The 24,540-nt window shown below is 44.0% G+C and overlaps 1 protein-coding gene across 1 annotated transcript; it reads left to right on the forward strand.

Moving 5' to 3' along the window:
- The first annotated feature begins 330 nt into the window (after nucleotides 1–330).
- Nucleotides 331–23,415, forward strand: LOC129382256 (uncharacterized). The gene is made up of 5 exons (XM_055065931.2): nucleotides 331–373; nucleotides 10,714–11,094; nucleotides 19,910–20,057; nucleotides 21,536–21,652; nucleotides 22,682–23,415. The coding sequence occupies exons 2-5, from the start codon at nucleotides 10,792–10,794 to the stop codon at nucleotides 22,897–22,899; spliced, it is 786 nt and encodes a 261-aa protein (XP_054921906.1). The 5' UTR covers nucleotides 331–373; nucleotides 10,714–10,791; the 3' UTR covers nucleotides 22,900–23,415.
- The last annotated feature ends 1,125 nt before the right edge of the window (nucleotides 23,416–24,540 follow it).

The following is a 24,540-nucleotide window of genomic DNA, read 5'->3' on the forward strand; positions in this document are numbered from 1 at the left end:
TCAAAGGTACTCCAACGCATGTTCGCTGTAGCATGAATTCTATATAAATTGGAAACATCTTCCTATATTGGTGACCTTATCACTCTTTGGTCATCTCGTGCACCTTTACTTCAGGGGGCTTAGAAGCGCTGGGAGGGGGAAATGCCCCTACATGCTCAATTTTAGGGTGTCAGCGCCCCCCCCCCCCCCCCCCTGAGCGCTGACGGCCCTCCGATACAATAACATACGAAAAACAGAAAGAAAGAATAAGCAAAGAAGGTCGTGGTCGCACGCGCCCGCGAGGCGTAGAAGAAGAATTGACCCAGCTGCGAACGCTCTTACAACGCTCCTCGGAGCTGTCTGCGGTTCCCGTTGCTTGACCAGGTTTTTGGTGGTATTAAGCTTTTCTAGGCTTATTGGTTGATCTCCGAATTATTGTTGCCCATGCTTAAGCCTAGGACGATGTCCAAAAATTACCCCGGCAAAGTTTTTCTCCTTGGACAACACCTATTCTGACAGACGAATTACCCCTGAATTTGTTTACCCGCAGTGGCGTGAGCAGCATCCCTGTGGCTCTGGTTCCTTCCAATGAAGGCTCTACACGGTTGACCAACCCCAGGCTATCCAGAAATCTCTCCATGCGACTACCTCTGCATGCAAGACCATCACAGAAGTGAGAAAGTTCGGCTGCGGAGGTATCGTGTGCCGATCACCAGGCCAGACTTGTGTCGCGGATTTGCTTAGGTGTTCATAATTCGCGTCACTGCCGGTTAGTGCCTTCATCCCTGCTCACCTCGCATGCACTAAGGGAATAGTCAGAGGTGTCGATGCTGATCTATCTCCATCAGAAACATTAGTGAGATTGTCTAAGAATGTAGTAATTGCTGTTGATGGCTGCAATCGAGTGGTAGACAATAAAAGGGTCCCAGAAGAATCGGTGATTGCAACATTCGCAGGAACTTCCTGTCCATCAGAATTAACGGTGTGGCCCCTTGTGTTAAGAGTAGAACCTCCGGCATCGCGTCCGCTACAATGCCGCAGTTGCTGGTGATAAAGCCATAGTAGTGCAGGATGCCAATCCAGTCACCGTTGTTGCAAATGTGGGGAACAGCACTATTAAAGTGATGGTAGTGCTCAAGACGAGCGATGCTGCCTCTGTGGTGAAAGTCACCCAGCCAATTATTCTAACTGCTCTGTTAGGGCTCAGGAGTTGCAGGTGGTAGAAATAATTGACAGGCACCGTTGCTCTAGGAAGGAGGCGGTATGCATCGTGAAAGAAAGATTAATGACGGTGTTGAACCTTCGACTTCCCCTTCCATAGGGCCTGGTAATGGTAATTTGGTTAACACAGATTTGAAAATGACAGATGTGAAACAAAATGCTCGAGCGTGTAAAAGAACAATGTCATCAATCAATTATTCTTCCTCCGCTCCTCACTCAAAAGCCAAGAAAGATCAGCCCAGTGCTACACTAAAAGAAAGCGTTCTAAAGAAGGTAGTTTCGCCTTGCGGCACTTTCTAAACCATAGGGTCGCTGAAGGTGCTTCAGTGGAACCGTCGCTCTTGATATTTTGCTTCAGTATAATTAACTTGTCTAACTACTCAACTTAACCCTAATTTATTTCTTTTACAAGAAACTTGGTTCAATTCTGCAAAACATATTCAGATAAAATTTTACAAATAATTTCGTGCAGACTGCCTTTCTAAAGATGGCGGACTGCATTTATTTCGTCTCACATTTGCCATAAGGCCAAAACTTAATTTCAGCTTTCCACTCCTGGGTGTGAAATCCTAGCCATACAGCTCAATCTTCCTGGATGTTGCCCCTTTACCGTAGTAAACGGATATTTTCCTTTTGGCGTACAAGACACACGCACACTGGATAGGGTTTTTAGTTCTTGTGGACGGGACATCCTACTATCAGGTGACTTCATTTCTCACCATATATAATGGGGATTAAAAACAGATTTGTGTGGTACCAGATTATGGAACTGGTCATTGGACAATGGGTCAACGTGTGTAAACTCGGTATCTATTGCGTTTATGCGGGGTAGATCTTACAATGCAATAGAGCTTACAATTTGTGGCCCGTGTGTCTCCGTATTTTCATGGTTCTGTTCAGTATGCGACAAGCAGTGATCACCTTCCAGTAATTTTTGAAGTAGCACACCATGTAACGTTTGAGTGATCAGGTGCGAACTTTTATTAAGTACAATATATTTAGAAAATGCTTACGAAATGCTCTTTCATCTCTGTCTGACGCCGTGCACTTACCAAAAAACCACGATTATCTGTTCCGCTTTGGAAGGTTCACGCAAGAAGGCTGAATTTGAGATTAATCTAAATAAGAAATTCATAGAGCCCTTGGTTGAATGATGAATGCGCTCGTGATTATAGAAAGAGAAAGGTCGCTTGGAACAAATTATTACATAGCCAGAATCCCAAAAATTGGAGCAATTATAAATTTTTTGAGCCGTCTTTAAATACACAGTTACAAAAGCCAAAGACGAGTACGACAGCAAGCTTTTTGACTGCCTAACAATAAAAATAAACGCGTTTTATTCAGTTTTCTCCGCCGTAGTAAAGTTCTTCCGAGTCCAAAAATTATATACTCCATAGTCTTAAATAATAATGAAATGACACATTGACTAGAAGAAATCGCGAAGGAATCAGAAATAACATTTCCTTCAGTTTTGCCAAATTGTTCTAGCGTACGAAGGGCATCAGATGATTTTATAGAAATTACAATGATAGAATTCACTGAAATCGTGGAGCGACTGCCAGATTCAGCTCCCGGTGCAGATGGGGTAATGTCTTTCATGATCAAAATTTTATTTAAGGAAGCTTCTGATGACCTTTAAGCTATTATAAATCACTCAGTTAGATTTTCATGGATTCCGTATGCATGAAAAATTGCTAAAATAATTCCAGTTCTTAAACATAATGTGGAACGATATGCAATAGATAACATTATACCAATCGCGGTAACCTCAAATTTGGTGAAATAAATTGAAAGAATACTATATGCCCGTATGCTTAAACTTGCAGAGACTAAAGACTTGCTTAATTCCTGCCAAATTGGATTCCGACCATCATGTACAATATGGTATACTCACGTGGGCTTAGAAAGTAGAATGAAATTAGCAGGGCGCCAAGAGCAGATAGGTGATATTGTGACACTAGACATCTCCAACGCCTACGACAGTGTATAATACGTAATTTCATTGGATATATATTACAAATGCAGAGTTTCCAAATTACCTTCTAAACTGGACATGTCAATTTTTATATGGGAGGAAATTATACTGCTCTCTAGGAGGCTTTTCTTCGAATATGCATAATCAATTGCTTGTTTTCCTTAAGGACCTACCACTTCTCCATTATTATTTACCGTTCTGATCAGTTCCATTCCTCGGCATTAAGATGTACAAACATATGCACACGCAGAGGACATTGCTTTCTATGCATCCAACAGTAATATTCACTCCCTATAATATCGACTACAGAACTATCTCTACGCCATAGAAAGCTGGTTAAACAAGAATTCCCTTTCACTTATAGCGAGAAAATGCTACGTATTGGTTTTCCACCTTAATAATCCCGTTACCATGTCGCTTTCCTACCGTCTCGAGACTATACCTCAATTGGAGTCGATGAAGTACTTAGGTGTAGTCTATGACGACTCACTCACTTGGCTTGGCCATATTGACCACATAGTTAAGGAAGGATAGAGAGCAGTTGGCATGCTACGTAAGCCATGGAACAGTCGGTCGGAGATGCGGGGAGGCCCACTACTAATGATTTATAAAATGTACATGCGGCCTATTTTAGAATTTGGATGTGTGCTATCTTCTGGTGGGGGGGGGGGGGGGGGGCAGCTTATAAATACGCCCCCTTCGACTGATTGAGCGGGAAGACCTGCGATTGTGCTGCGCATTACCGAAATTCGTGGCTAATAGCGTCTTACATCAAGAAGTCAGATCGCCCTCAATATTGTGCAAATTTCGGTTGCTGACGGTGCAAACATTCTTAAATATGTACGAATCCCCTATTAGAAGATAGGAAAACATATTGATTTTCCAGCCAGCATTATTTTTCGGAGTGCACTGCCCCCAGTTCCATACACCACAGGTGGTCTTTGTACAAGCATTGATTAACCACTTAAATGTATGTATTTGTGAGGTGCCACTTATTTGTGATGTGCGAGAGTCTACAAATCCTCTGTGATGACATCTAGCTAACAATGCAAGATTTATCTCTCAAAATACATTAAACGGACTATTGCAAGATCATTTATTGAGTTTAGGTATAAATACGGTCATTGCAACCTCCGCCTCACAGTGTGGAGAAAAATCTGGAATTGGCATTTTCGCTCCTGCTCTAGACTGGTCATTTCCAATTAGGATTCCGCACTACTTCTCCATATTTCTGGCTGAATTTCTAGCTGTAGTGTTAGCCTTCCGTAAGTTAAATTCATCAAGATCAACGGTAGTCATAATAACGGATTCTTTATCTCTATGTACATCGCTAACAACAAATAGTGGCGCTAGCCTTTTATGTACACTTCATTTTCTTGTGCCTGCGCTACATAAATTTAATTAAATTACTTGACTGTCTGGTCACAGAGGATTATACATGAGCGAAATGGCAGACAGTTTCATGAGAGCAGCCCTCAATGGCCCTGTACTATCATTACATCCGGCATCAGTTTACCTAACTACTACTCGATTCAGTAAATATGCAATTGCTCTAGACTTTTTGAATGCAGTGATAGCAAATTTTTCGGCATATCGACACCTCATAGTTCCGTGGAACAAAAATGTCGGACATCATTATTAAACTTTTATCGTCACCGGACTGGTCTGGCACCTTTACCTCTCTGCCCATTCTGCGCAGAAAATGAAACCATCGATAATTTCTTTTTATTCTGTCGCCGTATTCCCGCTTTGAGGAAAAACAGTTTAAAGCCAACGCAACTTGGTAAATTTCTCCATTTTAAATATCCTTTCTCTAGGAGCCTCCTGTCTTGGGAACAACCACAGGGATGTCTGCTCCCCCGTGGAGGAATTCATAGTTGTTTCAAGACGTATTTCTTAAGTTCTTCATGCATGATCTTTATCCGTTTCCACGTGACACCTTTACCAGTTTTTGTAAGACCAACATCTTCCTAATCTTGGCCAATCCCCCGCAGTGGATACGCGCCATCGAAGAAGGATGTTTCCTATCCTATCCTACGCGTGAGCGAAATGAGCCGGCGGCGGAATTAGCTTGGTGGAATCGACCCAGGTTTGGTTCCCGGTAGATTTTAATCGACGCGTACTTGTTGCTTTTGATTGTTGTGTTCATATGGAAGGTTGTGGCCAAGTACTGCACCAGGGTGGCCAATCCTGCTCTTGTGAGGGAGTGCGTGAGCGGTTTTTGGTCACCGGGATCAGGCCGCACTCTAGGCCTGTTTGTGCAATTTTATCAACACGCGGATTTTTTTTTTTAATCCGGTGGAAAATTGCGTGGCACCGGCATTCGAGTCACGGTCCTCTTTCACGCGAGGCGGATGCTCTACCTCTACGCAACGCTTTGGTTGACTTCCGTCAACCAAAAGGACCAGGCAGGATTCCGTAAAGGCTACTCAACAATAGACCATATTCACACTATCAATCAGGTGATAGAGAAATGTGCGGAATATAACCAACCCTTATATATAGCTTTCATTGATTACGAGAAAGTGTTTAATTCAGTCGAAACCTCAGCAGTCATGGAGGCATTGCGGAATCAGGGTGTAGACGAGCCGTATGTAAAAATACTGAAAGATATGTATAGCGGCTTCACAGCCACCGTAGTCCTCTATAAAGAAAGCAACAAAATTCCAATAAAGAAAGGCGTCAGGCAGGGAGATACGATCTCTCCAATGCTATTCACAGCGTGTTTACAGGGAAATTTAGAGACCTGGATTGGGAATAATTGGGGATAAGAGTTAATGGAGAATACCTTAGTAACTTGCGATTCGCTGATGATATTGCCTTGCTTAGCAACTCAGGGGACCAACTGCAATGCATGCTCACTGACCTGGAGAGGCAAAGCCGAAGAGTGGGTCTAAAAATTAATCTGCAGAAAACTACAGCAATGTTTAACAGTTTCGGAAGAGAACAGCAGTTTAAGATAGGTAGCGAGGCACTGGAAGTGGTAAGGAAATACTTAGGACAGGTAGTGACCGCAGATCCGGATCATGAGAAGAATAATCAGAAGAATAAGAATGGGCTGGGGTGCATTTGGCAGACATTCTCAGATCATGAACAGCAGCTTGCCATCATCCCTCAAGGGAAAGGTGTATAATAACTGTGCCTTACCAGTACTCACCTACGGGGCAGAAACCTGGAGGCTTACGAAAAGGGTTCTACTTAAATTGAGGACGACGCAACGAGCTATGGAAAGAAGAATGATGGGTGTAACGTTAAGGGATAAGAAAAGAGCACATTGGGTGAGGGAACAGAGGCGAGTTAATGATATCTTAGTCGAAATCAAGAAAAAGAAATGGGCATGGGCAGGACATGTAATTAGGAGGGAAGATAACCGATGGTCATTAAGGGTTACGGACTGGATTCCAAGGGAAGGGAAGCGTAGCAGGGGGCGGCAGAATGTCAGGTGGGCGGATGAGATTAAGAAGTTTGCAGGGACAACATGGCCACAATTAGTACATGACCGGGGTAGTTGGAGAAGTATGGGAGAGGCGTATAGAAGTGTTTAAATGCATTCTCTGCGTAGCATATTCGTGACACACATTCTGTCTTGAACATGTTACTTTTCACTGAAATTCAATGTACCACACATTTCCAGTGTGTGGTGGTGAGTGATGCTGCTGAACATCTGCATTTTGCTGTGCATACACATTGCTTGACTTTTGTGACTATGTCAAATGTTAATAAATTGTGGACATAGTGATGTAACTATGTACTTCCAGACTAAACAAAATAGTCAGCATATGCAGGTGCAATACACGATGCACAGTTCGCAGAAGTTACAAAAATTTGAAGTTTTTTCTCACCTGTATTACTGGAAAAAAGTCTCACAGTTTATGGCTTCTAGCTCAGCCTGTTGGTATAACATAGTAATACAGCAGACAGTAGAAATACGGGAATAAGTTTTTTGCAACTGTCAATACTTGTACATTAGTCTTAGTCGTGCGTTTATGCTGTCGGTCGCAATTATGTCTCAGAGTTCAGCTGTCTTTAATACAAGAGAAGCTGTAGTGGCAGGTAATAATATTTTTAATGTACTTCTTATTTAAGGAGTGATGAGTAAACTTACAGAACATGCATTCTTGACTTCTGTCCAGCTCTCAGATCAATGCATAGCTTGTAGCCTTGCCTTGTAATTCTAGCGACTAAGAGAACCATTAAATAGCATCGTTATGCTTGCAGCACATTCTAATACCAGTGTTGCAGGGCCATTTTCAATTGTGACCAAGCTCAATCTAGATCGAAATTCTTCACCGGGATTGGCTCCCTCGCATAGCTTGCACAAAAGAGCCAGTCGGGAGTGAGAAATTCAATCCGGATCAGGCTTGATCGCCATCAAAAATGCGCCTTGCGACACCCATATAAATCAATTTCTGTTCGTCAGTAATAGGGTCTTTCAGCTGATGCATTTGCACTGAAATATCCTTGTGAAGCTGCATTATTCACATTGATGGCTGCCACAGAGCTAAAGGTGCGATGTCATCTTATTTGTTTAATTGAAGAAAGTGCGAGCACTTGCTCTAGTGTGCAATAGGCACTCTCTCATCATTTGGAAGTTGCGAATGGCTTAGAAACCATTACACTGATTGTTTAAAATCAGCCTATTCGCAATTATTGAAACTGTAGTATGGTTTGTTCTTTGTAACGTCAATTTATCTTAGACAAACTCATGCTCGTGAGCGTCGGACTTACCTGCTTTATTTAGGAGTTTATAATCATGGTGTCTTTAATGGTGTATTGATTGAATAATGGAATTTCGATTCCTCATACAATAAAGGGAAGGTGGGAACTAAAGGCATTTGATAGACTGGCTTAAGGTTCCTGCCCCCTATAATGTATTTGACATTGGCTACATAGAAAATGACCATTTGATAAAACTAGGTGACCAGAGCATGTTGTAGTAGCAAATTCACTTTGTATAAATGTTGAGATCGATCGAGAAACCTGCATGCACTCTACATTCATGTACAAATAGGCGCACCTTTATAAAAGTTCAGAAGCAGTTCAAAGCATCTGCGCTGTTCTCAGTTCTAGGTGTCTTTTCCTTTAACTGAGGTTTTTAGCGCACGAAAAGGGACGAGAGCCAGAGGCAAGACGTGGACACAGTGCTAACTTCCAACAATTGTTTTATTCTACGAAGCGGTACACATATATATTAGTAGCATACAACAGCGTACGCATGCGCATATGTACTGGTTTCTAATTAAATGAGACAGCAACGAGACATGTGTAATGGAAAGTTAGGATGATATCGAATATGAAAAAACGACCATGCATAGCCAAAAATCTTTTTGCAATTGCAAGATTAAAATGTCATCTCCATCAGGCCACCCTTTGTGTCGCGTTTAAAAAATCGAATTCTTCTTTTGAAAGATCGATTGAAGGCGCGCTAACACAAGCGTTCCCCAAACTAGCGATCTTCGCCGCTTCACTAATCTCACGTGTTGATTGCATTTAGCTTCTTACTATCACAGTGCACTGTTTATAAATGGGACTGCACCCATGCTTCCTGCAGTGAAAAGCCAGATGCCCCACTCCTCCAGTTCGCACATTATTTGCGTGTTCACGCAACCTATCATTTACGCACCTTCCCGTTCGGCCGATGTATTTTTTGCCGCACGACAGGGGCAGTTCATACACGATATTGTTCTCACAAAGAACGTAGTATTCCTTGTGATTTCTCCGGCAACTGGGCTTCTTAGAACCACAGTAGCTGGCCTTGCACAAGTCGGACAGCTTGATTGGCGCAGAAAAGATGACGCTTACATTTGCGTTATTGCCAATCTTCGTCAGTCTCTGCGAGATATTGTGGACGTACGGTATTATTGCGCGTTTCTGCTTCACTCGCGCAATTTCCGGTGAAGTAAACTGCTCATCCTGTCGCCCGCGTTTTGCAGTCTTAAAGAGACCTTCGGCCGCAGCTGTGATGATATGCTGCGGAAAACCGGCCTGTTTCAGGCGATCCACTTGCGCCAGAAAACTTGACAAGCACTTGTGAGGACATGAGCGGCAAAGCGCATTCATTAGGGTAGACTTTGCGATGCCCTTCTTAACAAACTTAGAGTGGCCCGATGAAAATGGCAGTAGCGGCGTGTTCGCCCTTGGTTCATATGCCCAGCACACCTGGTGTCCCTCAAAAAACATTCTTATATCGAGGAATCGCAAACTACCATCCTGTGGCGTTTCATGCGTAACAGTGAGCGGTTGTAAACACTTGCTGAAAAGAACTAGCACTTGCGTGACATCAAGACAAACCTCCTCACTAGGACGTCGATCGAGAAGCACAACGTAGGTGTCAACGTACCTATACACCTTTTTTACATTTGAGTTTTCTAATCTGGCATCCAGTATCCTGTTTACACGGGCAAGATAAAGGTCACTTAAAATTGGCGCAATATACGAACCAAAGCAAATTCCTTGTTTTTGAAGATAAACACTTCCATCCCACTTGGAGAACGTCGACCGCAGATACATGCACAATAGTTCAGGAAAACGCTGTGTAGATATGCAGACGGTGTTTACAAACTTCAGTTGATGGTAAGCATCAATAGCCTCTTGAACACATACTAATAACTCATCATGTGGCAGTGAATAATATAGATATTTTACATCTACAGAGAAAGCTTTCAAATTACTGCCCACATGCATCTTCAGGTAACCTATTACTACTTCCTAGTTCTTGGTCAGAAAAGGTTCCATTCACTGCTAGCAATTTCAACTTGCGTTGAAGAAAAAGGCCTACGGACTTTTGACAAGTTCGACCTTCCGAGACTGAGCGCTGTGTCCGCGTCTTGCCTCTGTCTCTTGTCCCTTCCCGTGCGCTAAAAACCTGTCTTTTTCTGTACTCTGTTGATTTATTAAGCATAAATAAACAACTTGCCCTACAAGTACTTCTTGGTGATACGTTCAACCCTCATTAAAAGAAAATGTGTTTGTGATATCTGATATTCGTTATGAGCATATGTGTTCCATGCTTTTATTGGGAAGGAACATTTTAGATTTAATTTGTTATACCTGACACCTTTTATACCTAGGTTCCCTACAGTTGAACCCGGGTATATAGAACCCACATATAAAGAATCATATTGAAGAATGAACAGCTTCAAAATCCCCTTCAATATTTGTACAATATTTTTATGTTATATATCAACTTGCCTATATATCGAACTTTATTGATCCCTTACAGATTCAATATATCTGGGTACGACAGTGTATTGAGGCTCAATTGTACACACTTGCGAATTTCAATGAATGGTATTGCAAGCAGTTTGCTCAACAGGAAATAATGGGGACAATATCAGTGGGGTACAGGAGGAAGGAGAAAATGTTTATAACAAAAAATATAAAGATCACATCAGCAGCTTTGTCTTCTTGCTACAAATTTGCGCCACTTGTGGACCTCCCTAATCCAGGATCCTTACGGGCTTCGTTGCTTGCTGGTCCCGTGACACCACCTGTTGCTGGTGCAAACGTAAAGCCATGTTATGGGCTCTCTCACACAGGTGGAGACTGAGATCACAGCCACCACGGCTACCCCGGCTGAAAACGAGTCGGTGACGGCGTCGGATGAAGCCGATACCATGAAGGCTGGTGTCCTGCCCGGGGACGTGACTCCGCCCACTGTAGTAGGGGGCGGGGCACCCCCGCAGCAGGCACTAGTGTTCTCACCGGCTGACGTGCCACTGCCCAAGTTCGGGGTGCCGCGATCCATTCTGACTTGTCGGCCTAACTCGCACCCATTTCCGGAGCGAGTGCTCAACCTCGACCAGCCTGCCAAGGTCGGCCGTTCAGTGGCTCGGTGCCGGCAGGCACCCAACAATGCCATTTTCGACTGCAAGGTGCTCTCGCGAAACCATAGCCTTCTTTGGTATGAAAATGGAAAAGTGAGTGCCTCAACTTCTCATCTTGCTACTGTCTTGAAAAGGTCTAAATGGCAGAAATTTATATATTTTTGCAACTTTAATGCTTACACAGATTTCTGGGCATTAAATGTTTGTGTTGTTCATTTGTTCATCCACTTTCTGAAGTGCACCATTCATTTTCTTTGAGAGGGATTTGAACTTTTCCATGTGGTATTTGTAACCATCCAAAACGAAAACATCTCATCTTGTGTGACAACATTCTGAATGTTAAGTGTGAACAATATCGCATCCCATACCACCCTCCTGCACACCTAACAAAATCTGAGAATCATGCCATCTTCAACCACCTCGAGAAAAATACTGTCACCATCCTATGTGCACAGCGTGTTCCAACAGGCAGCCTTCTCTGTTGTTGCGCAGTAAAAGCTTCTTTGAATTCTTCTCAGTGAGACACATAGGACGTAGTCACAAGAGGCAGTGGAGTACAGGAAAACAAGGAGCAAGCAGGACTATGTATATTGTAAGGGTGACTGCGGTCTTAGTTTGCTAGGCCTCCATGTTTTGTCAGAGAAGCCAGCACTTACCACTGCCACTTCTTTAGCAAATTAGTTTATGCCACTTAGAAATAATCTTTTTGAAGCCAAAGTGCATACTGGCTTTGGTTAACTTCAGTGACAATTTTGCTGAGTTATTTTCTTTTGCAAAGCTACTTATTAGCTTCAGAAACTACTGTAGACCAGCAAGCAGCAGTGGTTAGCAGAGTAAAGGTTATGCTGTTTGTTACAACTGAGGCTCATGAGTATCACTTGCTGCATCATAAAATTGGCGCACATATCATGAACAGCAATGTTGTGCACATGTGTCTGGCTATCACAAAACACTTTTATGCTTGAACTCTAAGTATAAGGGTTAATGATGCATTCTTCTTGTAGCCACTATGTTACTGTTACTGCAGGGAGAGGGAGAACCATGCCTATGAAGTAAACAATACTGAGCGCTGCAGTTGCATGTGGACATAAAGCTTCGAAGTGCAGTCGCATGGGTCTTTACAAAGAGCAGAGGGACCATTATTATCTCACTTTGCATGACACCTTTCATTATGTTGAGTGGCATTGACATGTTTTTGCTTGGAATTAATGACTTGGTAAGGAGGATTTTTGTTGAAAGGCATTAATGTTAAATATTCACTTGTGTTTACGTCTTCACCATTTTTAATTGTGCTTGTTCTGACCATATTACAGTTCATATATTTGATTGGTAAAGTTTGTAATTGGTTTAGGACCTTAGTCTTTCCCCTAGTTCATGAAACATGATGATGTTGCACCACTAGCTTTAAGAAAAGCTGGCACACTGATAATGACAATGCATTTTGACTCGGCTCATTTCCTCAAACAACCACCAAGTGTGCTGGTGAAAGTCATTCATGAAGCATGCTTTTTAATTTTGTTGTCATGGTTGCAGTCCTGTACTGCTTTTAAATAATTTTGAGAAATATGGAATTGATGTTGGTCATTTCTCTAAAAAATAGTTTAACCCTTAAACTACCAAGTCAGCTGTACTCATCCTGGGTTGGTATTTCTACCAGTGTTGCCAATGGCAAGTTTTACTTGTCCAGGCCCTTCTGCTTGTTTTGCCGGATATGAATAGCACTTGTCAACTCGGTACACATGTGCATTTGCGTTTCAGCAGCTTAACAAATTCTTTGATACTTTCGTTTCCTTTTCTTACCGTATGCTGTGATAATTACGCGTAAACCCTGAACATGTGCTAAAGGAACATCCTTTTGAGGTCTTTTTGTTTTAAGAGAGGAAGTGTTTATTTAATATTTTGAATGAACATGAAGGAGAAAGTGCAGATGTAAAATACTTTTCTAAAATTTGGATGTATTGTAGCATAAATTGCTGCAACAAAGAAATAATAGATTTGTCGTACCACCTTACGAAAGAACTTTGACATATAATGGATTGAGAGTCTCCTTGCTATAATGAAATATGGCCTTAATGTGTTTCTGGTTTTGCACTAAATATCATTTGCAACTTTGAACACTGCAGGAGCATCTGCGTCAGCAGGCGTTTGGTGTGTTGCGACACCACGTACCCAAGCACATGAGGGTTGCACCCTCACGCGTGTAGCCATGAGTGGCTTAGCCATATCCAGGGAAAGTGGGATCCCGGGAGTTGAGCCGATGACGGGTGTTCGGATCGTTAATGCAGAGGCAAGATACCTCTTTGGCCTCTGCTTCACCTTGACGGCACCCCCGGACTGACCCACCCCGGGGAAAGGAGTAGTTGCCTTTTCCTATCTCTCTCTCTCCACCCAACATTCATCTATCTCTCACTTTCCATCTTTCCTGCCTCGTCCTGGTTTGCCTTTAATTCTAGTTTTTCCAGGCAGCAAGGGTTAACCTTGTGTGAATAGCCAACCTAGGTTATTTCATATTTGGTTATAGTGATAACGTACAGCTGGCATTTGCAGAACCTGTTTTTACAGTCCCTGTAGCATCCCTTTGTAGGGCTCCACGGTGGGTGGGTAACGTTATTGGCGAAAACTGCGCATTCCTCTATGGTTAGTTCCTTCCCCCCACTCGCTGATTGCTCTTAGAAAAGAGGGTGCACCGAAGATGAATTCAAGTTCTTCAGACATCAAAAACCCAACTTCCCATGATTCCACGTCATTCACTCGGATAAATCAGATAAACAAGTACAATCTCCCCATTTCTAGTTTCCAAGTCTCTAACTGAGGCCCTTGGACCAGGATACAAGGCATCAGGGATGGCAAGTGGTCATCTCCTCTTGGAGCTCCATGATCAGAAACAGTACGAAAAGTTGCCCCGTCTAGTGTCATCTGGGGACATTCAAGGGACAGTAACCCCCCCTCCCCCTCTGCACTATGAACAACACTCGTGGCATTGTCTCGGAAGATGATTTGCTCAAGCTGACTGAGGCTTAATTCTCGGAGGGCTTTATTGAGCAGAATGTTATCAATGTCAAAATAATTAAGATGAGGCGGGAGAAATCCAGACTAAGCACCTTATACTCGCCTTCGGCTCAAGTGTCCTGCGTGAGTCCATCGAGGCCAGGTACATCAAGCTTCGTGTCAGGCCATACGTGCCAAATCCCGTCCGATGTTTCAAATTGCAGTTTTTCAGCCACAGTTCGCAGAGTTGCCAAGGCCCGCAAGCTTCTGCGAAATGCAGTGTGCATGAACACACCTCAGAATCTTGCGAGAACTTTCTCCACTGTGTAAACTGGGATGGCAAGCAAGCCGCGTACTCGCAATCCTTTCCATCCTGATAAAAAAAAATTGTGATAATAAGAATAAAAGAGGATATTTAATTTAAAGAAGCATGCAGGCGGGTATCCTACCTGCCAAAGAACACATCTGCCGATGTGAAATGTCTGGGCGCGGCGACACAAAGGCTTCTGCCGGCGACGCCATCAAGCCTCCAGAACGCTACAGCTAGCGCTGTTCCGCCACTCCAGAAGAAGGCACCGTCGACCTCCGGGCCAATGGCCTCAAAGGTCGCATCCGATGTGGCGAGGCCTTCACGTCAAACGCAGCGCTCGGATGAGCGCGCGTCCATCTCCTCTTGCGAGGCGCTGAACACGACCAGCCAAATGGCGCAACCAGCACCTAAGGAGCAACAAGATTCTCGCGATCGCTCCAGAAAAAAAAAATTCGCGTCACGGCGACTGCAAAGGGCCCGTGAGCAAATCCGCGTCACTTAAACACACAGCGTAAAACCCGTCTATCATAATGTAGACCCTGTTACGTTTCGCCTACAACGCGCGGTAATGCCGGCGCGGATGCAACGGACGCAGGGGCTTCGTTCAAAGCGGCGGACATTTTGGCCCGTGCGACGCCGCCGCAACGCTTCCCCGCCAAGCGTGTCCAGGCGTGTTTCAGTGCCACGTGTCTTCCTGTGTGCGTGTGTGTGTGTGTGCCCTCGCTTGTCAAAGCGCGGCAGCCGGGGAGCGGAGTTCCCCGAATGAGGAGCCTGGAGGTCTCTCGGCTCAACCGTTCGCGCCGTCGTGTGGGCGGGTTGGCGATGCGTCACTGCACTCGGTTCAGCAGGTCTCTCGGCTCGACCGTGCGCGCCGTCGTGGGCTCATGCTCCGCCGTCCCGTGACCTTCATCCCGTGACCTTCCCTTTTGGACCGCGACGCCGAGAGTATAAGAGCAGCTGCCCCCGGACGCCAGGAGAGAGGCTCCGATTTGTACTGTTGAGTTACGTGCTCTCCCGTCTCTCCACTTCGGTCGAACTGACCGGCCGCTCTTTTGCTATGTTAGAATAAACAAGTTGTTCTGTTACCAGTCTTCTCTTGCTTTGCCGGGACCTTCGGATGCTTCCAGTGCCCCAGGCCGCCAGGCCAACGCTACCCTTGGGGCTTGCGACCCATTGGCAATAACGGGCGTCAGCACCGAGACCCCAACAACTCGTGCCAGCGGTGCGATTACAACAACCCAAATCCTACAATGGAATGTTAGAGGACTTCTTCACAATCTTGAGGATATTAGAGAACTACACAAACATAATGCGAAGTTGCATTTGGTTCAAGAGATGCGTCTTAAACCTACAAACACTAACTTCCTTTGCAACTGCACCATCTTCCGAAAAGAACGCAACAAGGCTAACGCCTCAGGCGGCGTAGTAATAGTTGTCGACAAGTCTGTAGCTTGTCAACACGTCACCCTTCAGACGCTCTTTGAGGCGGTGCCGGTTCGGGAAGTCCTTTTTAATCACTGTGTGTCCTGCATACATACCCTCTACCATCTCGGAAAACTCGATTTCTATAACCTGATTGATCAGCTTCCAGACCCCTACGTAGTCGTGATTTTAATGCCCACAACACGTATGTGGGGAGACTCGCGATGTGACGCGAGAGGCCAATTCATTGGAAATTTTCTTCTCACCTCTAGCGCCTGCCTGTTTACTAAGATGGAGCCGACCTATTACAATGTCCAACACAACAGTTATTCATCTAGCAATTGGCTCTTCTTCTCTTGTGCCTCACTTGGAATGGAATGTCATCAATAAGCTGTATGGAAGTAACCACATTGTTGTAACTTTAAATGTGATACCTCTGCATGAAACCGCCTCCCCATATTCCTCGATGGAATATAGCATCGGCGGACTGGGCACATATTAAATAATCAGCTTATCTACCACGAGATACTATAAGCCACTTCACTATAGATGATGCCGTTGTACATATTACTTTTTATTATTGATGCAGCCGAAAAGTTTATCCCGCAAACGAATGATGGTTCACTCACAAGATGTGTTCCCTGGTGGTACGAAGACCGTAGAGAGGAACGAAAGAGGCAGAATAACGCATGGGGCGTATTGCGCAGATCACCAAATGCCGAAGGTCTAATTCAATTTAAAGAACATTCAATCACAGGGAACGCGGACACGACGACAAGCAAAGAGAAAGCTAGGTGAGGTTCCTCTCGGGTATTCATTCATACACTCAGGAGGTGAGTGTGGAATGGCTTAAGAAAGATAAAAGGCCAGCAAATCCATCCATTTCCTCTCGTGGACGACCAAGGGAATACCTTGCAAGACCAGGCAGACTCTGTTGAGGAGCACTTTGAGCGTGTGTCGAGCTCAATCAATTATCCTCAACCCTTCTTTAAATACAAACAAATAGAAGAACGTAAGCCAGTCGTGCATAAATGCAGACAGAACGAACTGTAAAACTTGCCTTTCAGCATGGCCGAGTTGAGAGCTGCCTTGATCGCATGCAAGAGCTCTGCATCGGGACCTGACAGAGTCATGTGTGACATAATGAAAACTTACACACTGGTACACTAATTACACTACTCGCACTTTTCAACACTATTTGTAATGCTGGATAGGATCCACATGGAAATAAGCGACTGTGGTCCCTGTTTTGAAGCAGAGTAAGGACCTTTCATTGGGGGCAAGTTATCGTCCAATAGCTCTTGCAAGTTGTCTGTGTAAGATTTTTAAAAAAGATGATTAATCGTAGAATAATTTTCTTGAGTTCAACAATATGCTTGATCCCTATGAGTGTGGCTTCAGACAAGGGCAGTCCACAACCTATCATCTTGTGTGCATTGAAGGATATATTCACGGTGCATTTGTACATACACAGTTTTCCTCACTATGGAGAAGGCGTATGACAAAACATGGCGTTACGGGATATTTCGATACTTGCTGGGAATGGGCATCCTTCGAATTATGCTAAACATAATAAAACCTATTTGTCGAATCGTATCTTCCGCGTGAAAATCGGCAACCTATTGTAGCCACCTTTAATACAAGAAACCGGTGTACCCCTGGGAGGCGTGCTTGGCTGCCTGCTCTTTATTGTGAAGATGAACACGCCTCATGCTTCATTACCACCAGCCATTTTTTATTCCGTCTACGTGGACGACATTCAGATAGGCTTCAAATCCTGTAACCTCGCAGTATGCGAGAGACAGGTACAGCAGGGCTTGAACAAGGTGTCCAAGTGGACGGAGAAAAATGAATGTAAAATAGACCCCCACAAAAGTTATTGTGTTCCTTTCACAAGAAAGTATGGCCTGGTTCGAGATCCTTGTATAGAACTGTGTGGACAACAAATACCTCTCAACAAAGAGCACATATTGCTTGGTATTATACATGACTTCAAGTTTACTTTCATTCCACATATAAAACATCTTAAAGCAAAATGTCTAAAAACAATGAAGTAACTGAAAGTTCTATCCCACACAGCATGGGGTAGAGACAGGAAGTGTTTGATGAATCTTTTTAAGAGCCTAATTCGATCACGATTGGACTATGGTGCCATCGTATATAGCTCTGTCGCCCCGAGCACGCTGCAGATGCTAGATCCAGTCCACCATCTAGGTATCCACTTAGCCACTGGCGCTTTTAGAACAAGCCCTCTTGACAGCTCACACATCGAATCAAATGAGTGGTCACTACATCTGCAGAGAACATACATCAGCCTCTCATATTTTCTCGAAATACTATAATCATGAACATCCATGTTTTAATACCGTTAACTATATGACGTGGGCTACACATTTCCGTAATTGTGCCTCTGTAAGACAGCCTTTCTTGCTGCGTGTTAGAGAGCTTAGCTATAAAATAGATGTCCCACTCCTTGAACATCGTTTATTGCATCCAGCCAAGCTGCTACCTCCTTGGGAGTGGCTGGTGGTAGAATGTGGCGTATCCTTTCTATAACTTACAAAGCACGCTCCAGAGATCGAAATCAGAATGGGTTTCCCATAACTCCAGTACAAGCACTCCTGCATGGAGTTTTACACAGACATGTCGAAGTGGCATGCCGGGGTGTCCTATGCAGCCGTCGGTCCATTCTTCAAATCCGATGTACTGCATTCGGGAACAAGTATCTTTACGGCTGAGGCCTATCCACTATTGTCGTCTGTGAAGCATATAAGAAAATCAACTCCAAAAAGCAGTTATATATACAAACTCCCTAAGTGTCGCGAAGACCTCGATGTCACTTCGTAAGCACAAAAATCCCGTACTAATTCAACTCTTTCCGACCTCTGTAAAGCGTATCTATCAAACCATCATGTCATTCTATGCTTTGTGCCTCGCGATAGGTGCATCGAGGGTAACGTTCTGGTGGACCAGATGGCCACGTCAATTGCATCGCATGCTGTTAATCCTAATCCTGCTGTCCCTGTCGCAGATCTGAAGCCCTTCTTACGAAAGAAACTGCAAAACCACTGGCAACGCATGTGGGACGCAGAAACAAATAATAAGCTGCACGTGATAACGCCACAGTTAGGTTTTTGGCCCTCCTTAACCAAATCATGGCGAACAGATGTCCTACTCTGTCACCTCAGAATAGGACGCAAACTTTGAAACATAATTTCTACTTACTAGAAATTACCTACAACCTGTTGTAGATGTGGTGAGAGGCTGACCATCCCCCACATCCTCCTGGAGTGCCGCGAAGCCAAAGCTGAGAGAGAGATACATTTTCCTCCTGCATACCACTATTGTGTCTCTCTTCACCCGGTTATGTTTCTTTCTAAAGAACCGCTTTTTTACACTAAAGCAGTCCTCGGTTTCTTGAGTGATGTTGTCCTACATGTTATAAGCCCATTAAATTCGTAGTGCGTCCTCTTTCCTGAGGACGATGCTGTGATAGTTTTGTGTAGCACATGCCTCTAGGCCCTTGTGTTTCGTGGCCTGTAATGAGGCCGTAGTGCTCTAGCCAATTTTGGAATCTGACATACTTTGTATATCGTAACATTCTTTTGCAATGCATCTTAATGCTCATTGTACCCGTCATTTGTCATTGCCATAATCTTACTACGCAGAGGTTTTATGCACTTTAGAACGACTATTTTTAAGGCTCCTTTACAGCCATGTCACATCAACCTAATAAAAATCTCAACTCCACCACGAACTCGTTTACACTGGCATAGAACTCTTTGGTCATACCTGTCCCTTGCACCACTAAACACCACATATTAATTCATTCCTTCATTCATTCATTCATTCACTTTCGAACTATGATCTCTTGTCTTTTATAGTTCATTTCTTCTGCTTGAAAGATTCTGTATCTGAAAAAGTTTCGTGAATACGTATCTCATGTGTGTTGTCTACTTCTGCCACATACTGCTCAGTCAACCACCTTGTCAAGTTACAAATATCAGAGGCTTTGTTTTAACAACTTCCTCCTCCTTTCGGGAAAATAAACTGATTTAATTTCATTTGATTTGAGACAAGGAGCCTCCAGGAGACACTTACAGCCTTTCCGGTATAGCTCTTTCTTTCTTATTTTTGGCCTTTGTAATCTTTCTAGAATAAATGCTACTTTATTTGTCATATCTTCAGTTTTATCTCCAAGACACCAAAAGCAGCAATGGTACTTTCGTCAGCAACCAGCGCCCAAGCAAAGGTGCTGAGAGGTCGCCGGCCCAGGAAGTCTGCTCCGGCGACATTGTACAGTTCGGTGTTGACGTGGTGGAAAACTCTAGGAGAGGTGAGGTTTCTATTGAAACGAGTTTCTGAAAAAAAAAACATTTTTATGTTCTAATACTTGAACATCATCTTCCACATATTAATGCCTGATAATTGCATGTAACAAGACTTGCGAAGCTTATTATGTTTGTTCCAGTGACACACATATTGTGTTTTACATGTGATACAACTCTCATCAGTCCTGCTAGTGCTGCAGCGGCTGTTACTCTGTGGTTCATCTCTTTTACACACATAACTTGATATCTCAAATGGCTTATTGGTGTATGCATTGAAGGGACTTCGTATGACACTGTGTGCACATTAGTGAAACAATGATCATTTGAACGAGGATTATTTGGCACTGATACATATAGGCCCTTTCACTGTGTGCCACTTCAGGATGGACGGCGGCATGAAAAAGCTATATATATATATATGGCGAGACAAAAATTATACTTAAGGAGGACATTCATGCTGGCTAGTTGGTTTATACTTGAATAAAGGTTATAACTGCGCAAAAAAACAAGGACAAGCGGAAGCAATGCGTGTTCATAGTGTTTTATGTGTTCCTTCCGCATGTCCTCGTTTTTTGCTTAGTTTAACCTTCCTTCAAGAGCGTGATAACATAAGACTATTCCAAACTGAAATTATTCCGAGGTCCGGACGTCAATAAGACGTGGCTGTTTATGCAAATGGGGCATCCAACCGAGTGTTTTAGATATCATATGTATATTAAATTTGGAGTGCATGGCTTGGTTCAGGCAGAAATCGCATGCGCTGGTTTGCAACAGTCGTTTGTGCGAACTCGAACTCCTTGCGCTCGCTGAGGCATTACGTCAACAATACGTAAATGCTTGCAAATTTTCTACAGCGCCTAGGAGGTTCACTCAATGCGGCTTGAAGTGCGAATGACGACGTATATCGAGACGTCACTGTCTTCTGAGAACACGTATTAAAAATCGTAGTCACCATCGCTTCTGCCACGCGTGCTGTTCAACATATTTTTACAGGTAGACAGACAAATGAAAATGCTTACGAGCTGTTTGCAGGGTGTATGCAACTGCGAAGATGAAGTCCAAATGAATTACGTCCCCTATATTGTATTCTTCGTCACAATACATAACGGTGTTTTATCGCAGTGCTGTACTATATGACAGCTGTATGATATGATGGCACGTCGAGAATCTGATTTCACGAAATCCCGACGGATAGGACGCAACTTAAACTGCGTGTTAACAACACGATACATGTTCTAAGATTTTAGATTATATGTCCCGTAATCCGCGGTATCTTGCTTTGGTTAGTTGTATAAGCACGCAAAAAAAAAGGGAAACTGATATTAAGACATGTGCCCATAATCTCAAGCCATCAGCCGTGTGATCGCCTAAGCTAAGCAGGTTTGTGCTTTGTCGATGAAGCAGTCAGTTCGACGACACAAAATATGTGTGCACTTCCGCAAGAGCAAGGCCTCGTCTTTACACGACGCCACTTTGCGTGCAGACATGTTCCAGAGACGACTGGGTGGGCCCCATTCAGGACGAGCGGGCTATCGCGGCGTACCACTACCGAAACAACCAGTGGCAGTCCTTCCTTACGCCCGACAGCATCACCAAGATGGTAAGATCGATTCACCAATGCGGGTAAAAAAAATGTGAATACAACAAGAATAGGAGGGGTAGCAGTAAACGGAGTTACTTGTATATGCTAACAACTTATAAAAGGGTTCTCTATCTCCCTTTCTCTACCAAATGAATAAATAAGATAAATCATGGAGTTTTACGTACCAAAACAACAATCTGATTATGAGGCACGCCGTAGTGTGGGACTCCGGATTAATTTTGACCACCTGGGGTTCTTTCATGCGCACTCAAATCAAAGTACAAAAGTGTTTTCGCATTTTGCCTCCATCGTTACGCAGCCGCCTTGGCCGCCGTGGCCGCCGTGGCTGGGATGTGATCCCGCGACCTCGTGCTTAGCAGCGCAACACCAAAGCCACTAAGCAACCACGATCATATGCAACCAAATACCTTACAATAAATATACAGTAAATCTAGGAGTGAACGGAGTCCCAAGTTACTGTATAGGCTGGAGCATAAGTGTCGATTGCGGGGACTGCACCACCGAATGCACCTTTCAGACAAAAATTCGCAAGAACAGCTGAAAGCAAATAGTTTAACATCGTACTTTTTCTTTTGGTATTCTTGTGGGTGAAGTGCTTTAGAACGTAACAAGGAAGAAGGAAGGACCGAATGTATCTTTTAGATCTTTAGTGGTTACGTATTGTTACCGTATGTTACAATGAGATTCTTTTTGTACAAATGAATTGAACCATGCGTAAACAAACTTGAAAATGCGGATCACAACAGTAACTAGTTTCTTTAAGCACGTCCCTCAATGTACAGTTAGGTCGAATTCTACGCGAACGTCCTCCTCCTCCTCCCAACCAACTCCCCCCCCCCCATCTTTAAGGTCGACCCAGGCGGCTTCGCTCGAGGATTATGACACATGGAACTAAGTGTACCAAAAGCTATACGTTGGACGTTGTCAGCTTGACGCAAATTCTTCGCAAAGTGTCTAAATATATACTTAAATAAAATCGCTCTTTCTTTCCTTTCGTTTTTCTTTCTTTTTTTTTTTTTTGACCAGATGCGACTTGCCCTCAAGGTAAACCCGAGCGTGTGCGTAGCGGCCTACTGCGTGGACTACGAGGATTATCAGGACATGTGCAAGAAGAACGAGACGTTCCCGCGACTTACGGCTGTGCGACACATACTCGATCAAGTCAGGACGCGCTGACCGCCATCCGTTACCCAACCAGACCACATCATTCATCACTGGCAATCCTTGAAATTATATTACATTAAATCGATCTCGTGTTTTGCCAAATGGCTCCAAATCAGGTCCAACCTTTCCTTTCTTTCTTTCTTTCTTTCTTTCTTTCTTTCTTTCTTTCTTTCTTTTTTTCTTTCTTTCTCTTTCTTTTTTTCTTCTTTTAATGCACAGCAAGGTTATCGCCTTGCTTACCAGGTCAGGGCTGAAGAAGCCGACAGTGGCCACGCAGGACAAGCAATGCATCTCGAACTCAGGTTGTTATAGTGAAAATGCATTTTTTTTCTTTATGAATGGGCGGGGGGGGATTGAAAGGACGGAAATATAATGAAAGTAAAGAGAGAGAAAACTGAGCACCGCCGCTAGGCGTCGAACCAACGGTCATACTAACGTGTCGATGGTCACTGATGAGCATCACGCCCATAAACTTAGTGTACGGAAGCATTTCTCAAGAAAGGCAAATGTATATTCCCGCTTCATCTTCCTTTCCAACGAAAACGTACGACCCTCAAGAGATCTTTAATGACAGAAAGGTGGAGAGGTCGGCCTGAGTGAAGTGCCTGTAGCCTGATAATCGACCCCCTCCTGGAGAAGGGGTTCGGGGAAGCAACGGAGAAAGGATGTGAAAACGAAGTAGAGTGATGGTATGGTGAAGTTGATGAGGATGAGAGCTGCGCAGTACACTGTTTCTGGGCGAAGCGTATATGCACAATTCACAGCATATGCGTCTTCATGTTACTGCAGTTTAGACAAGAGTCTGTCTATAGCCTAAATAAATAATGTTCGCACCTGTTAGCACTACTAGTGTATTTAAGCCAGGGAGCAGCAGGTACAAGGCGTTGATTATTCGCCGCAACATGGCCTTGATGATATAGTCGATCAATTAAGGCAGAATTGATAGCCAGCGCTGTGTTAAAGGTTGCGCTGGCGGGCGGCGGCCGTATCTCGACGACCATGACCAACGCGCCATGACCTGCTGAACTTTCCATGTGAGGCGGGATTAGACGCTCGTCCCTATAGCATGTGTGGTGTGAAGATCGCGCGAGGGCGTTTTGCGAGGACATATTACACCGGCACGTAGTGCATCAATAGTGCACATCCACATATCGGACAACGTGCATATAGCGGCTCGTTGTACTATAGCATAGTCACGTGTTTATTACGTCCTCCTTTGTTCTTAGCACAATCAGGTGTCGAGGGCTAGTGACGTCCTCTCCTGGCCAACTTATCTTTTCCACTGATTAAAATCGCTTCATCCTTGATAGGGGCGAGACGCAAAAACGCTCGTGTACTTAGACTTAGGTGCGCGTTAAAGAACTGAGGTGGTCAAATAATCTGGATCCCTCCACTATGGCGTTCCTCATAACCCAATGTGCCATTTCGGGACATTGAAACACACAGCTTACTCACTCTTCGGCATGTCTGGCTGTGGCAGAAATAGACGCACATTCAGATTCATCCGGCATGTACGGAAGGATTGTGTTGATTGTGTGCAATGGGTGCCGACCGCACAATAAGAAAAAGCGTGAAAAGCCAGTGGTGTACAGAGTGGCGGTATTGTAGGCGTAGGTTGCGAAGGGCAGAATAATAACATCCCCATTTGTTTGGTCTGAGGCTACGTACATTACGAGCATGTCGCCAAGCGTATGGTTAAAGCGTTCTGTGAGGCCATTGGT

Source organism: Dermacentor andersoni, chromosome 6, assembly GCF_023375885.2.
Source record: "Dermacentor andersoni chromosome 6, qqDerAnde1_hic_scaffold, whole genome shotgun sequence".
NCBI classification, from domain to species: domain Eukaryota; kingdom Metazoa; phylum Arthropoda; class Arachnida; order Ixodida; family Ixodidae; genus Dermacentor; species Dermacentor andersoni.